The sequence below is a fragment of the Typopeltis vanoorti genome, chromosome 8 (genome assembly GCF_054136105.1).
Source record: "Typopeltis vanoorti isolate ZY-2024b chromosome 8, IOZ_Tvanoo_1.0, whole genome shotgun sequence".
Lineage (NCBI taxonomy): Eukaryota > Metazoa > Arthropoda > Arachnida > Uropygi > Thelyphonidae > Typopeltis > Typopeltis vanoorti.
The window spans coordinates 126,394,952-126,412,434 of NC_143556.1; the positions used below are offsets into that span (position 1 = coordinate 126,394,952).

Genomic DNA, 17,483 nt, shown 5'->3' on the forward strand with positions numbered 1-17,483 from the left:
CAGAACACAAACACAACTCTGAAAAGACGTTTCATTATAGATTACTGTGGCTAACATATATTCACACCACAAAACACACAAAACATAGGAGTTGAAAGATATTTCTGTAAATAACCAGAAAAGCTAGTGGACTACTTAATTTACTTTAGTATCCGTTTGGTTCTCTGTATTTATCTTTCCCACGGTGTCCATCATTGGTTGGAAAGTCTATGCGCTGTTTTGTTTAGGGTAAGAGTTATTTCCGGTTTCGAATTCCGATTGCTGTTAGAATATGGAATTCTGATAAGTGAAATTATTATTTTTTTTTTCAAAACTGAAAGAGTTTTCATTATAGGTTACAGTGTCTAACATATATTCACACCACAAAACACACAAAACATAGGAGTTGATAGATATTTCTGTAAATAACCAGAAAATCTAGTGGACTACTTAATTTACTTTAGTATCCATTTGGTTCTCTGTATTTATCTTTCCCAATGTGTCCATCCTTGGTTGGAAAGTCTATGCGCTGTTTTGTTTAGGGTAAGTGTTATTTCCGGTTTCGCATTCCGATTGCTGTTAGAGTATGGAATTCAGACAAGTGAAATTTTTATTATTTTTTTTCAATTGATTCGTTATTTTCTGTATTTTACTTTTACAGGTCATATTCTAACAGAATAACTGAGCAGAATTAATAAATATATAAAGTATATGAGAATTTATTTTCCAACACTGTATATTTCTGATTAAGTCTTACCTTTTACGGTATCTATCTTATCCGGTCGCCTTTTGTTGTACGTAGGTGAGAAATCGTGTGTTTTGTTTTGAACTCTTGGTTTCCGTTGGGAAATTACCAATATAACTATTAATTTTACCTTCGATTCCTTGTGCTCTTAACCTATTTCTGTAAGACTTTTAATTCAATGAATCAAAAAAAAAAAAAAAAATTCGCTGGTTACTTTGTGGCATGAAATTTCACAGGAAAAAAAAAAATGTTATCTTCCTTCTTAAATTTGTATAACACATATATGACACCCAATTTGTTCATTTAAATTTACACATTTTATTGAACGAAATATTATTTACAAATTGTATTTACTGAATCTAACAATACAGAAAATAAATAAATTGAAAAATACATCAAAGGTTCTTCCATGGTTGTGGAATTGCCATCGTATGGTTTTGACAATGTGACTCTCATCTGAAAGTTAATTTTTCGTTTGGCGTTCGTTGGGAATTTATTACTGTAGTAAAATTAAGGGTTGTGTATTTATTTCTTTGAAACCAATACGTATACTTCAGAGAATTATTAAAAGCACAGAATCTTTCGTTATGTTTCCAAAAGCATTTAAAAGTACACGTTATGTTTTCACGTTTCGGGCATCCAATTTCATTTAAATCAAGAACAGGCCTCCCTATTAATTTCGTTAATGTTTTTGATTTTTCTCTTCCTTTGGCAAGTAATATATGATATTTGCATGTTGATTCTATCATCCAATCTCTTAGTTTGTCTAAAGCTAGTGAACCAATTTCCCACTTCAGCTGATGGTTATATTTTATTAACCAAGAATTCTGTTTTTTTTAACTCTTTCAGGTAATTCTTTCCAACTGCAAGGTGATTTTGTCACTGCATATCTTACACTAATTCCATCAGAAATACAAATTTCTTTAGGAAATAAATTTGAACTCTTATTCAACAAAAATTGTACATCTATTATCCCAATGATAAGTGAAAATTCGTATTTTTCACCCACTGTCGATTTTTCATAATCGTTTTCCTTCATTCTTCTTCTTCGATTACTTCATATGGCACCACAAATAAATAGTTATTTATTATTATTTCACTGATTATTAGCTCTGATCGTATACTTTATGGTAACATTCGTTTACAAAATTCTAAACAATTAGAACTTTTCACAAAGAAACTTTCAAAGAATTTGTGGCTCACCCATTATTTTTGCATTACCAAACACAAATCACAAAACAGCAGTTGCAGTAGATGAACGATTACCTTAAGTCCAAAGTCACTCGACTCTCTGGTATTTTCTTATAGTACTGTTTACACTTACCATCCCCTACCCTGACCGTTATTATATTAAATTATTAAATTACGCAGGAAGTGGTCTGATATCCTCGGCTACTTGCAAAGAAGAGTTGACTATGAAATGGACCTCGGTGATTGTTATATTCTGAAATGCCAAGATGGGGAACTAATACTTGATGATACAGGAGCTGATGGAAGTAAGGTTTTTTCTATTAGTTGTGAAGAAGCTGAGAGATTTTCAACAAAAATGTACGACATTGATAATCATTTACTATTTTTGGAAACTGAATTACCATCTGTCCGTTTAATGGGAAAAATTATTGCTCAACATTTAAATTCATCAATGGTAAAATTAGACTTTCAAGATTTTATCCAATTCGATAAAGATTCTTTATTTTGGGACATTTACGAACATTTTACAAAAACTGTTTGTGTATATTTGCTGACAAAAGAATACACAGAATGTTTAGCGAGGCATGGTGTCATTTCCAGACTGACACAATACCAAACGTATGGAAATGTGGTTACCATGGTATCTGATTTAAAAATTCTTTTGCGTGACCAGCTATTTTGATGTAATGTAACCAAGAAACAGTGAGTAACAAAAATTTTATTCATTGAACTCATTGGAAAATGTTAAGAGTCTAAACTAAATATTGTGAAATATTTTTAGGTAATTACATGTTTCGAATTTTTCTCAGTGAATATACTTGTAAATAGTATTTCAGCAAATAAAATGTGCATTTGTAAACTTAAATGAACAAAGATGTGTGTTTTTGTTGTTGTGTTTTTCCACAGTGAATTTTTACTCAGTTATTCTGATTAGATCTTGATATTTAAATCCACAACTTTATATCTTAATGCAATTCTGTTTAATTATTTAAAAAAATCACAACTGTGAAATTAATGCCAGAACAGGGGGAAAAAAGTGTTGAAAACGAAAATCCATGTATTGATTATTTTAGAAATTGTCTAATGCTACCTATTGACATTATTTGAGTTATCAGAAAACAAATCGTTCACATAATCGAAAATCCGAAATGTTAGAATTTGGTTATTTTTACAGAGAGTGAGAGAGAGAGAGAGAGAGAGAGAGAGAGAGAGAGAGAGAACCACCTAATTAAACCAACAAAACGTGAGTTTAACACTTCTTTAAAGTTTGGCATAGAGAAAATGTTTGTACTCTACAGATAACACATATACAAATTTTACCTTTCCCTACACAAAGTAAGATAAAAACACACCAACAGTATATCCAACAGCATGTGAAAACATGTCGTTGAGTCATCTGCGCAAAAGGTTCATTTTTGAAGGAACGGTCAGGGTAGGGGATGGTAAGTGTAAACAGTACTATAAGAAAATACCAGAGAGTCGAGTGACTTTGGACTTAAGGTAATCGTTCATCTACTGCAACTGCTGTTTTGTGATTTGTGTTTGGTAATGCAAAAATAATGGGTGAGCCACAAATTCTTTGAAAGTTTCTTTGTGAAAAGTTCTAATTGTTTAGAATTTTGTAAACGAATGTTACCATAAAGTATACGATCAGAGCTAATAATCAGTGAAATAATAATAAATAACTATTTATTTGTGGTGCCATATGAAGTAATCGAAGAAGAAGAATGAAGGAAAACGATTATGAAAAATCGACAGTGGGTGAAAAATACGAATTTTCACTTATCATTGGGATAATTGATGTACAATTTTTGTTGAATAAGAGTTCAAATTTATTTCCTAAAGAAATTTGTATTTCTGATGGAATTAGTGTAAGATATGCAGTGACAAAATCACCTTGCAGTTGGAAAGAATTACCTGAAAGAGTTAAAAAACAGAATTCTTGGTTAATAAAATATAACCATCAGCTGAAGTGGGAAATTGGTTCACTAGCTTTGGACAAACTAAGAGATTGGATGATAGAATCAACATGCAAATATCATATATTACTTGCCAAAGGATGAGAAAAATCAAAAACATTAACGAAATTAATAGGGAGGCCTGTTCTTGATTTAAATGAAATTGGATGCCCGAAACGTGAAAACATAACGTGTACTTTTAAATGCTTTTGGAAACATAACGAAAGATTCTGTGCTTTTAATAATTCTCTGAAGTATACGTATTGGTTTCAAAGAAATAAATACACAACCCTTAATTTTACTACAGTAATAAATTCCCAACGAACGCCAAACGAAAAATTAACTTTCAGATGAGAGTCACATTGTCAAAACCATACGATGGCAATTCCACAACCATGAAAGAACCTTTGATGTATTTTTCAATTTATTTATTTTCTGTATTGTTAGATTCAGTAAATACAATTTGTAAATAATATTTCGTTCAATAAAATGTGTAAATTTAAATGAACAAATTGGGTGTCGTATATGTGTTATCCAAATTTAAGAAGGAAGTTTGGTCGATTGGTAGAGCCTCTGCTACTAATGGCTCAGTTAAGTAAGTTTGAGCACGGTTAGTAGTTGGAAGGGGCCAATCGTTCGATGCTGTTGGCACACTCTCCCTCGATGAGTCTTTGGACTCCCTGGAGGTGTCAAATAATAATAATAATAATAATAATAAAGATAACATTTTTTTTTTCTTGTGAAATTTCATGCCACAAAGTAACCAGAGAATTTTTTTTTTTTTGATTCATTGAATTAAAAGTCTTACAGAAATAGGTTAAGAGCACAAGGAATCGAAGGTAAAATTAATAGTTATATTGGTAATTTCCCAACGGAAACCAAGAGTTCAAAACAAAACACACGATTTCTCACCTACGTACAACAAAAGGCGACCGGATAAGATAGATACCGTAAAAGGTAAGACTTAATCAGAAATATACAGTGTTGGAAAATAAATTCTCATATACTTTATATATTTATTAATTCTGCTCAGTTATTCTGTTAGAATATGACCTGTAAAAGTAAAATACAGAAAATAACGAATCAATTGAAAAAAAATAATAAAAATTTCACTTGTCTGAATTCCATACTCTAACAGCAATCGGAATGCGAAACCGGAAATAACACTTACCCTAAACAAAACAGCACATAGACTTTCCAACCAAGGATGGACACATTAGGAAAGATAAATACAGAGAACCAAATGGATACTAAAGTAAATTAAATAGTCCACTAGCATTTCTGGTTATTTACAGAAATATCTTTCAACTCCTATGTTTTGTGTGTTTTGTGGTGTGAATATATGTTAGCCACAGTAATCTATAATGAAAAGTCTTTTCAGAGTTGTGTTTGTGTTCTGTGAATATATGTTAATCAACAATTTTGAATATTCAGAAAACCTAGATAGTACCAAGATGTTCCCATTCTGGAAAGAAAAGTAAGTTTTTTTTTTTTTTTCAAAGAAATGTAACACCAAGAAAAACACAATTTGCATTGGTGATATATGTAAATTCAATTCCTATTTCTTGCATATGGCAATGTAAATAATATCTGTGAAATAAATATGTAAACTTAAAAGAACAAACAGTGTCTTTGATGTGTTATGTATGTTTAAGTAACAATACTTTGGAAATCACCGTGAATTCACACACGATTTGTTTATTTATTTATTTATTGAACTTTAAGATCTTACTTTTAGACAAATCAAAATATCCGGATGAATTATGAATAAAATATGAACTTGATTAGAATATGTATATAGAAGAAAATACAGATGAGGTATGAAAAAAAAAAGTATGTGTTGAGTGACATCAGTATATAATTAATTATTCAGAAAAGCTCGAAAGACTGCCGCCATCACGACTTACTCTAAGAATTCCCACCCTTTAACAGGAAACAAATACCCCAAATGTATTGGAAAATTAGTACAAACATCTATATAAAATAAAATAATAAAAAAAAACCGTATGTTTGAGTGACACTAGTATATAATTAATTATTCAGAAAAATCTAATCACACCCGCCATCACGACATACTCTAAGAATTCCCATAGACGACAATGACGGATGTGTGCCACCCTGGGAAAATTCAAAGATATCTTATCTCAAAACATAGCCCACAATTCCATTGCCAAACCAAAATACCGCACAAAGACAACGTCACGATTCTTATCTCTAAATATCACCCATCACACCATGTGATATTTCTGACAGAAGGGGGGCCCAGCAAAATTCCAAACTCAATAACAACAAACATTCGCGTCACGATTCCTTATCTTATCTTGATCTTGATCTGGTCAGAAGTGTCCCAACAATCACGACACGATTTCTTATCCACTAATATCATCCTTTCCATTCAAAACAACAACGTCACTTATTTACAAATAACAAATGACGTCACTTATCTACATCTGAAAACAACACACACCCACGTCACCATTCCTTATCTTATCTTCATCTTGTCAGAATAGCACCACCAATCACAACACGAATCCTTATCTCTATCATCACCCATAATCCCATACGCGAACCAAAACACAACAACTGAAACCATTGACACATATGCCCACAGGGAAATTCCAAACATTCCAGACCCATGACGTCACACACAATGACGTCAGCAACCTTCACGTCACGATTCCTTATCTTATCTTGATCTTGTCAAAAGCGCCTGGTATACTACTTAAGTTTGCAATTTGAAAATTTTTTATGAACATGTGCGCTTCTTGTGGGCTTCTCCAAGCAGCCGTCGATCCTAGTTTGCCATAACCATTAGACCACCTGTGCTAATAGAATTAATAGAATTCACTAACTGCAAACGATTTTCGAATTAGACATAGTGCTGTGCATTTGCATATCATAATTGTTGCGACGAGTATATTTAAATTATTTTTGAACAATAAAATACCACTATCATTAAATAAATATCATTAAAATACAATGGTGGGAGAGATTTTTTTTTTGGATTTGATATTTTGATATTTTTGGAAGAGAAATGAATAGCTTTCGCGGACAACTTTGACGATTTAATTCCATACAAAATCCTACCTCAAGCGGTCATAGTCTTAAGGGGCACGTTTTTTTGAAACATACGAAGAGAACGAAATGTTAACTTTGAATTTCAGAAAAGACGAAATACAATTTAATTTTGCTGATCAACATGCTCTTTATTTGCCGACCTTCAAGAAAAAATAACTGGAGGCAGGGAAATTTAGTCCCTCCATAATAATAACAGTATTATGGAGGGACTTAAGTGGTACGTTACTAATCATTAAAAATGCGATAACAATTGTATATTCCAGCATACAGACGAAGAGGTTCATCTTTGCCTACAAACCGGCCCCGTGAACACACACGGGTCTACAGTCATAAATACTTACCCTCCATGAGGGGGCTCAACTCGCCCCAATAGGGACGGGTGAGAAAAGAGAGGAAACTCCATATGAATAAATAAATAAATAAATAAATAAAATCTTTGCCTACTAGATCTCAACTTAGCTATGATGACGTATTGGATCAGGATCTGTTTTCTCTAATTAACGCATTAAAGGAGAAACTAATATATTTGCAATTCATGACATTCGAGCTCTGGAATGTGTGCGCGCGCAAGTGTTGAGACGACTAAAAAAAAAAAAAAAAAGCAAAGTGATTTTTTCCCCTACTCTAATAATATAAATCGAGGAAATCTACAAATATAGCTGATCCCAGCCTGGGATCAGCTATATTTGTAGATTTTTTTTAATTTTTTTTTATATTTTTTTTATAAGAACTGAAGCTTGTAATCTCCAGGTAAAACAATGGCGAATACTATATCAAAAATAATCTTCAATTTAAAAACATTTGTCTGCAATAAAAAGCATTTGGTTTTTATTGTACATGCCATCGAATACATTGTGCAATAATGAAACTGTATTAAACACAACAAAAATAACATGAAAATACTAATATTTACAAGTTGCTCCCTTACAAGTCAAAGAAAGGTCAGTTTATTTACTTTTTTCTAGTAAACAGCGCCGTTCGTCCAAGCTTATACGCATGCGCAATAGTCTGCGAACGAACCAAACAATCTGATGGAACCGAACAGTCAGAGTGAATTGAGCGATAAATTATGTTTTCATGACAATTTTTATAAATTCTCACTATGCAGGATATGGCTTTTGGGGAGGGGAAAAAAACTAAATTTAATAGACTTGCAAAGGGATTCAGTTTTATTAAGAAAATAATACTCGACAATGAACAAATATGTGCGAGAGAAAAAAATAATAATAATCTATATCTCACAGCTAATCCACCGCCCTTTTGTCTTCCTAGGAATCTGGGCACCTAATTCATCAAGAATAATGTTCTCTGCACTTCTTCAAAATTTACGTGCGACCTAGACATACTGCACAGACAATACAGGTATCCCTCGCTTAACGAACATGTGTGAAACCAAACTGACAGCAAAAAAAACAGTTTGGAATATCATTCTTAACATATGAATGCACAGGCTAAGTATGACCTCCAAGCTATACACTGAATTGTGCAAGAATATTTATATTAAACATTTTGCATATATCTGTCAGATCAGCTGAGAGCTCCGCAGGGTTAAAGGCGCGTTAATCAAAACTCTCGCCGCGTATATCAAGGGATTGTCGCAATTAATTTCACCGCGTTAATCAAATCCCGCGTTAAGCAAGGGATACCTGTATTATTACATGACATATGCCGTAGAGCATAGAAACTAGTCTGATTAAACATTTTTATCCAGTATTTTTTTTCTTTGTGGTTCATACCGGAAGCAATACTAACAAACTTTAGCTTAATATCTTATTTTTTAAGAAAATCGACGCACAAAACGAAACACGAAATTTAGAGACCTAGTGAGCTGCAATTCGCAACTGAGTCGGCCCTGGTGACATTGACACCTTTTAAAAGTAAAAATTTTGTTCAAGTAAAATGCTCAGCTTCCACTTTCACAGAAGCACCGTCGTTTGCAAGCTATCCTCGCATAAGATAAAAGCCCGATGAGTTTATTGGGTTTTTGTTTCAGCAAGCCAAACATGATGCTCAACTGGCTGCATGCATTGAAGAAGAACAGAGTCCAAATGATTCGAATTTTGTGGTCTAACTGTAGGGCCATGAAAACGCATAAATTCATCGAAGAGATGCAGCACAGTAGGAAGACAGCGTTTTGATCAAATGGAAACACATACGCTGCCACATGTTTCCATCACCTAAATTACAACCTTCAGAGGGAAAAGTTACGCCCACACTTTTCTGGGACTCCCGAAAATCTATCCTTGAACTGCCACAAGTTGCTGTGTAACAACGCCGTTCCATAAGCAGAGAGAGCATCTGAAAATACTCAGGGCGTTGTGGTTTAACGAAGCACAGCATCCATCGCCCAGTCCAGAATTTTTTTCGGTTACTGTCTGAGTAACCGAAAATTGCTTTGAAAGCAGTCATTTTGCCAACACTCGAGACGAAAGAGCCGCTGCATGTGTGACTAGCCGACAAACTGATCTGTCTCTTTTCTTGCAGTCAATCATAAAACTTACACAGCTAAACTGCATGCAGAACCAGAGAAAATGGCGGTTAGAAATTATGCACTAGATCTGTCTGTGCTGTTGAGCTAATTTTAATACACACATCGAGTTCGTTGTTTATTTTAGGATTTGTTAGGATTTTGGGTTCAGTAATTTATAATCAGTCAGTTTAGGAATAAGTTCAGATTTTTAATTTTTTTTTTTTTTTTTTTTTTTAAGACTATGCATTTGAGAAGGGTAGCGATTCTTATTTACAAACGTAAAAGTCCTCGTGACCAAGAAATGGTCGAGAGACATGTTGTACTCACTGTAAGTCCCAAAATCACAAAACTCAAAATTTTAAGTAACAAATTTAAAATAGCGTTATAATTGAAGTTTTCGGGGTTATGGGGGTTACGCTTGAAACGACAAGGCAAGTATGTGAAGTTTTTTGAGAAAACATCAATAATGAATACCATGCAGTATTCATATCGAATCTCAATCCAGTGCCAGATTAAAGTTAGTTCATACAAAAATCGAAATATTACAATACCTTAATGCGTAGGTATGAGTTCAATTGTCAACAAAACTGAAACATTTCTAACAAATGTCTGTTTGGTAAGACTTACAAAAGCATTGCCAAAGAAATACCTGCTTGCACATTAGAATAGTATATCTCCAACATAAAGAGATGTAAAAAAAACTCTTCGATTTTTCACCAACGAATACAGATTAAGTCATAATCACCATTTAATAGATTCAAAGGCTTTACTCATTTTTTCCAATTTTTCTTCGTGATGATGGAAGAATTCTACTCACAAAAAATAAATAAAACTATAAATAAAATAACAGCTAGCGTATTATCAATAAAGCCAAATCTCATCTATGGAATTGGCAGTTTTTTTTTTTTTTTTTTTTAACCTTTCATTAAATTATCGGTTCTTTGGGTTTTAGTTATTCCACTTAGTAGTGATAAATCCGAAACACATTGTCCATGCTCACTTTAAACTGAAATTTGAACTTATATGGTTTAGATCTGTTTTTATTTTGCTATACTGATTACGATATTAATCCACTAAATTGTAAAACTTGGTTTCATAAATTTCAGTTAAACTGAAATACATGGTAAGTCGAAGAAAAATAAACTTACTTTTCTTTGAAATTTTCTTATTGTGTTTATTTAAAACTTAACTTCCCCGAAATAGGGTCAAACTTTCATTATTACAAAGTAAAAATTTATTAGTACTATAGTACGCAACAAAATATATATATATATATATATATATATATATATATATATATATATATATAATATATATATAATATATATAATATATATATAATATATATAATATATATATAATATATATAATATATATATAATATATATAATATATATATAATATATATAATATATATATAATATATATAATATATATAATATATATAATATATATATATATATAATATATATATATATTAGGATAACCAAGCAATTTTATATGCTTGGTTATTTTAGCTCCTAATCCCAAGTATGCAAACAATTAAGTTTGCGCCTGAAACAAAGTTCAAGTCTAAAGATGGTACAACACCAGGGCAGCTCATTGTAAAGGTGGTTAAAGCTTTGATCACTATTCTTAGTATTTTCCCTAATATACAATATACCCTAATATACAATATACAATGGTTATCCTAATATACAATATACCCAAGTTAAAAATTTATTCCCATCAATATATATATATATATATATATATAATATATATATATATATATATATATATATAATATATATATATATATAATATATATATATAATATATATATATAATATATATAATATATATATATAATATATATATATAATATATATATATAATATATATATATAATATATATATATAATATATATATATATATATATAATATATATATATATATATATATATATATATATATTTGTCAAACCGGGATATTTTTGAGAGTTTGCTCAAAACATAAAGTAACACCTTCTATGCTAAGTACTTATGATTCAAAAGGCTAAATAACGGTGTGGTTAACAAAAAACAACATTTCGCAGTAATAATTTTTAATTACTCTTAACTGAACATAACTTATTATTAAAATGTTTTTAATATTTATCACTAGCGTGAACTTTCTTTAAAAATTCTTGGGTATTTTTAATCACGTCGAAAAATCCATTACAATTTAGTTCACTATTAAGTTTGCAGCGCAATACAGCTTTTACTGTTGGTTCAGCCATTCTATCTATCTCTTTCTTCAAACCATATGTTATTCATTATTGAGAATATCCATTCCACAGGTGAAGATGTGCCTGGCAGGCTGAAAACGTATTCTATAATTTGGACAAGATTGGGCAATGAAATGTTCTTTTCTTTGAAATGACTGAATAGTATCCATTTTCTTCGCAACTTGCATTTTTCAAAATGTCATAGTTTACCGACCAAAAAGCTTTTGCAATCACCACTTCATCAAACAGTTCATCCATGTTTATTGCATTATGTGCAAGAGTTTCATTAATTTTTTTCACCTGAAGCTTCAATTTCCGATCAAATTAATTCATTGTTGTTTATCCAAGTAAAAGATTCTGCTCCACCAAAACTGTTTTCTCAAAGCTCAATGTAAGAAAGACAGACTGTAAATGTCGACTTCTCAAGTGATTTTTTATGTCCGAACGCCCACCATGAGCCACAGAAAATTGCAAAGTGCACTGTTCACATTTCACTTTGTCAATTTGACCACAAACGTTTTTCAAAAACGGATAATCCTTTTTTAATTCATCCGTAAACACCCAGTTTCTTTTTGGCATTTTGGGTTTAAATTAATTTAATGAAGTAAAAAAAAATCGCAAACAGCATGCCGAAAAGAAACACCGACTCTCAATCTAAACTCAACTAAGATTGCGCATGCTCAACAATAACTTGCGACGCAGCGTACAGGCCAGATTCAAAGTGGGGTATTCGTGTTGCCTAATCGCTATTTTCCGAGGCTGCACTTTTTTGTACTGCGTGTATATTCTGCGCTTTTAAATTTTTACCAAATAACCGGGACAAAATGGGGACGATACCTTCAAACCGGGACGTATGGTTTGTATGCCTATGTCTATGTATAACAGTAGTTTTCTAGTTCCCTGCAAAGGTCAACACATGCAAGTTCGTCATATGCACTCTCACTTCTCCCTTCACCTAGCAAAACTGCCAATTCCTGCATTGATTACCAAGGCAAATCTCCTCCACCTCCTTTAGTATGCAAGTTAGGAATCTAAACAACCTATATACCAAAATGTTTTCTAGTTCAGATGGCTCTCGTCCACCCCCCTCCAATTGTACTTAAAAGTTGTGCTCTGGAATTAATACCAATTCTGCATCTTCTAGACGTTCTATGATCAACTGGCATCGATCCAACATCATTGAAGTGAGCTTATATTAATCCCATTTCAAAAATAAAGTAAAATAAGAGTGTCATGAAACTATCGACCTGCTGCACTCACCTGATTCCTATCTAAAATAATGGAGATCATTAATAATTAAGTAATGTACAACTGTAGGAGGCTCACCAACAAATCAAGTTAATTAGTATGGTTTCCACAACTCTAGATCCACCGCACAGTTGACCTTCGTTAACCATTCCTGGACGCGTGTTATGGAAAAGCGTGGACAAATGATGCTATTACTCAACATTTTCAGGATACTTGATATTTTTCAGGAAACTACCATCTTTTGGTCTATCTTCCATACTCTACCTAGTTAGCCAGCTCTCTCTCTCTCTAATCATTCACTTCATGGCATGGAGGATGGCTTCGTCTCTTTAGACTTCTCTGTCAATGCAGAAGTTTACCGCAGCTCTGTTTATCACCAACTCTTCTTCTTATAAAGAAATGACATCAACCCTAACCAGTTCGCTGATGATAATATATCCCATTTCTCCTATATGTTTGCAAACCCTGTAATGCTAGATCTTCAACATCTTTTAATGCCAAACGCTTTAAACGCAGATTCTCGTACCGTTTATTAATGAGGTCAGGCTAATCTTGTCAACCTCAATCACCTTAAATGCTATCATAACGCAGTCCTGCCTTCTTTTTAAAAAAAGAATCTCGATTCAACTTCTCTTCCTTATAATCTCCAATTAATCGTACTATCGCCATACAGAATCGTCTCTCTTCTTGGGCTGGCATTTACCTCTGTCCTTTCCTGACACACACATCACAGTAACTTCAAATTAAAAAAAAAAATAACATAATTTTCTCGAAGCACACCATTTTTCACCTCTTCAGCTTCTAAGGCTGTAAAAATTCCGGATCCCACAAGCTTGGGATATTGTCACCATGTTTAGGTGGAGTCACCAAAATCGTTCTTAAGAATTCTTAATGCTGTCCAATAACTCTTCCGTAACCGATTCCACATCTTGAAGCTGTCTACAATCTCAGTCTTTTCCTGGAGATATTTCCATAGACTACTGCAATGATTCGATTCCTTTATTCCTCCGCTTTCCATTAAGCTTATTAAAACCCAAGCAGCGACTGTCAAACATACTTTTATAATCCAATCGCAAACTCGCAGAGCTTGATTCTCCCCCTCTTCTTTCATTCTACCTTTATTCTCTGGGACAGCCTTCACAAACTATTTCGCAAACGAATGCAGAACACCACTGTGACGGAGGTTCTTCAACCTTTGTGTGTGAGAGAGAGAGAGAGAGAGAGAGATAAAACATTCACCTCCAATTCTTCAAGGCTGTTTCCTTTGGAATATGATCAACGCGATACGATGTGTCACCTTGGTATAGCTGAGATCTTGTCATAACCAACGCTTTGCCCAATCTGATCAGTACATTACCACCATCGCATACTGTATGAGGAAGTGATCAATCAAGAACTGAAATTTTCGCTATTTACTTCTGTATGCTCTTTCCACTTCATATATTTCCACCGCTGAAATTCAAATAGAGAACCCTCCATATGTTAAACTAATCTGCTCCCCAAATTTCTTCTGAATACCTCACTATACTTCGAAGTCTGACGCAAATTCCCACTAGATATCTTTCCTTAATGACACCAAACACTCAAAACATGTCATGCCTTTGAGTAGCAAAACATCATTAGGAGCGCACCTTGCGCCTAATTAACCCTTTTGTCTTGCCTAAAAATAGGCCCATCCTTTCTGTTTGTCTTTTTCGACGCTATCAGTCAATCAAGTTTCAATGATTCTAATTACTTTCGGTGGAAGTGAAACAAAGCCACGAGCCCTACCTCCTTTTTTAGGACCTCTTATATTCCTATAATAGCAAGAGAAAGTATTTTGGACTGGATTACATATTGTGTAGAAACCTCCTTCGAAAGTCTATACCTTAATCATTCAAATTCCTCTTTCCCCCACAAGCGTTGCTTTCCAAGGTCTCTTCTTATTTCCATTCCAGTAATCCTGATTTAATACGCTTGAGTTCTCATTAATGCAACGCTTCCAAGAGTATTCGCTCGCTCATTATTATTCAAATACAATCCATAGTAATGTAATTCCTTTCTACCGCAAAAATCGTCCGGCCAATCCACTATTCAGAAACTTACCTGCATATTCTGATAATCGTATATCAGTGCTATTCTTCCCATCTCACATTATCTTAGCATTCTCACTGTTGTTTTACAATGCCCAACATATCCCTCACATTCTTTGCCACAATTTTTATGCTTCCAGTCAAATCATTTGCTATAATAACTTCACCCACATTGATATTCCCTCTCCTCTTTATAACCTGTCACTTTTACTTCCCCCTCCTCAACATAACTACTTATCTTGCACGTTTGACCTTCACCAAATACCCAAGCATGACTTTCTTTATCGTCTATTCTCTCTAGGTCATCTCCAATGCATCACTGCCACTTTCACTCTTTCCTATTCCCTTCCAATCCCCGCCAGTGCCTTCTCTGATTTCACTCTTTACTCTCTGCAACTCGCTTCCATTTTCTTCCGAAAAATTTCTTTTCACTGGCTCCGCATTCTGTCACACGTAAACCCATTTTTCTCGGTGCATCAACTGAAATCTTACCGAGTGAATACCTCCCACACATCTTTTGCGCCCTTCACAAGTCTTTACAACTCGACGCATACATTGAACAGATAAAACATATTACTAAACTGCTCATTAAATATCCAAATTCACTAAACGATTCAAACAGAACTGTGAAATTGAGATATCGCGTATATTATCCTATCATTTTATACACTTTAAAACGTATCTGTATTTCATATAAAATGGTATTATACAGATGTAATATTTTCTATAATTCTTCACCTTCTTAAAATTATCATGCACCAGTTACAAATTTAAACTTTCCGAGATGCCAATGCCGTTGAATGATTTGGAAAACTAGTATCGGCTCAGACAAAATCAACTACAAGACGATGTACTTGATTTGCGAGTAGTTCATTCGTTATGCAATGACTAATCAGCGCATGTCAGATCTCTTGAGTGGGACGGATTCTCCTGTAAATAAAAAACTGTCTGTACATCTATTTCCTCTGTAGTTTTTGAGCCAAAGTTCTGTTTCTCATTTGTTAAGAAGTAATTTACAGAAATTTCAATAAGGCTATCTCCATTACAATACACAATTTTTCGATTTGAATAAATTACTTTTACATCTCGTAATTTCCATACAAGTTACTTATAAGAAGTATATGAATAATAATGTTTTATTATTATTACTCTTTCTGTTCAGAATTGTTTCAGCACAGTTTTTCATGTCATATGACATGAAATGGTTCGGGAGGTTTCTGCGGCAAGTCGGAGCTATCTTGCTTGTAGTTATTGTTCTTTGACTCCCACAGCTAGAAACCTACGCCACCCCTACACTCGCCAATAATCACGCAAATACACGCACTACACGTGCTAGTTTGATTTACAAATGTCTTGTTTACTCTAGCTATTAGTATAGCAATTATCTTAAACAAAATTTTGGATTCTTCGCATTCAGAGCTTAAAAGTAATCAGATTAAGTTCTAAATTCTACAACAGAATATCGTTCAACATCCATTCAGATTAAACAGTTTTCAAATACTTTACGAGGTGTCTTATAGCATATATATAACGCACTTAACGTTTAACAAACAACAAATGCATTTAGTAATTTAAATTTATTCAACCGAATATAAAAGAAGAACAGTTAAAAGTAATTTAACATTTATTTACGATTATTGCACCTGAAAAAAATTAATCTCATCCAAGTAAGAAGAAATAATATTTAGTAACGATGGGTGGAGTTTCCTAAATTAAAATGACTATTTGAACAATGTTTCAAGATTATATTTTTAATTTTATGGATTTATATCAAAAATAAAAATGAACTTTCGACTCACTGCAGTAACGAGGTTACAATCGAACGATGGAAATCTTGTCGATCCATCGTTAAACAAATCACGTATACACACGCATTTTAACAGAAATTTTTAGAACACCACAAAACGCATAAAACTTACCGTCCCGTCGCTTTCTGCTCACCCTGTTCAATCTGGCGATCATACCCCATGTGCGAAACGGATTTCTCACGTAACGATTTATTCTACCCAAAGAATGATTCATCTTGTCATGATCGGCGCACGACACGAACCACGTTGTCAATAATATCCACCCTTTTACAACTTTCAGCTTCATGCCGTCATCTTAACAAGAGCACTAGATCGTACTACACGTGCTTCGAGACAGTGCGAGTGGAGCAATCCTTGTCACGTCTTGGCGACCAGAAAGACAGTTACAGCTGCATCTTCCTGTTCCGTTGGATGCTAAAGCATCTGACAACGACACGCAGCACTGACTGCCCTCTAGCGTTGCGTTCTGTATGCAGACGCTTTTTTTTTTTTTTAATTAAAACGTTGGACGCCACCAAGCGTTATTCTTAGAAAACAAGCAATGAAAACGAAAAAACATTAAAAAGAAATCGAAATTCTAATTGATTTAAAACTTAAAACACTAGGAAAAATTGCGCTAAGAGTAAAATAGGTAGCAATTATTTTTATAATCTTTTCAGATGTTTAGGAAGGCGTTTTAATTCAA

General features: G+C 33.3%; 1 protein-coding gene across 1 annotated transcript in view; it reads right to left on the minus strand.

The window, feature by feature from the left end:
• Positions 1–17,192, minus strand: part of LOC150104336 (uncharacterized) — a 232,070-nt gene extending 214,878 nt beyond the window's left edge. Inside the window, exon 1 of the mRNA XM_090396301.1 lies at positions 16,910–17,192. Within this exon, the coding sequence (XP_090252427.1) occupies positions 16,910–17,084 (175 nt within the window). The 5' untranslated portion in view covers positions 17,085–17,192. The remainder of the gene's footprint in view (positions 1–16,909) is intronic.
• Positions 17,193–17,483: the final 291 nt, after the last annotated feature.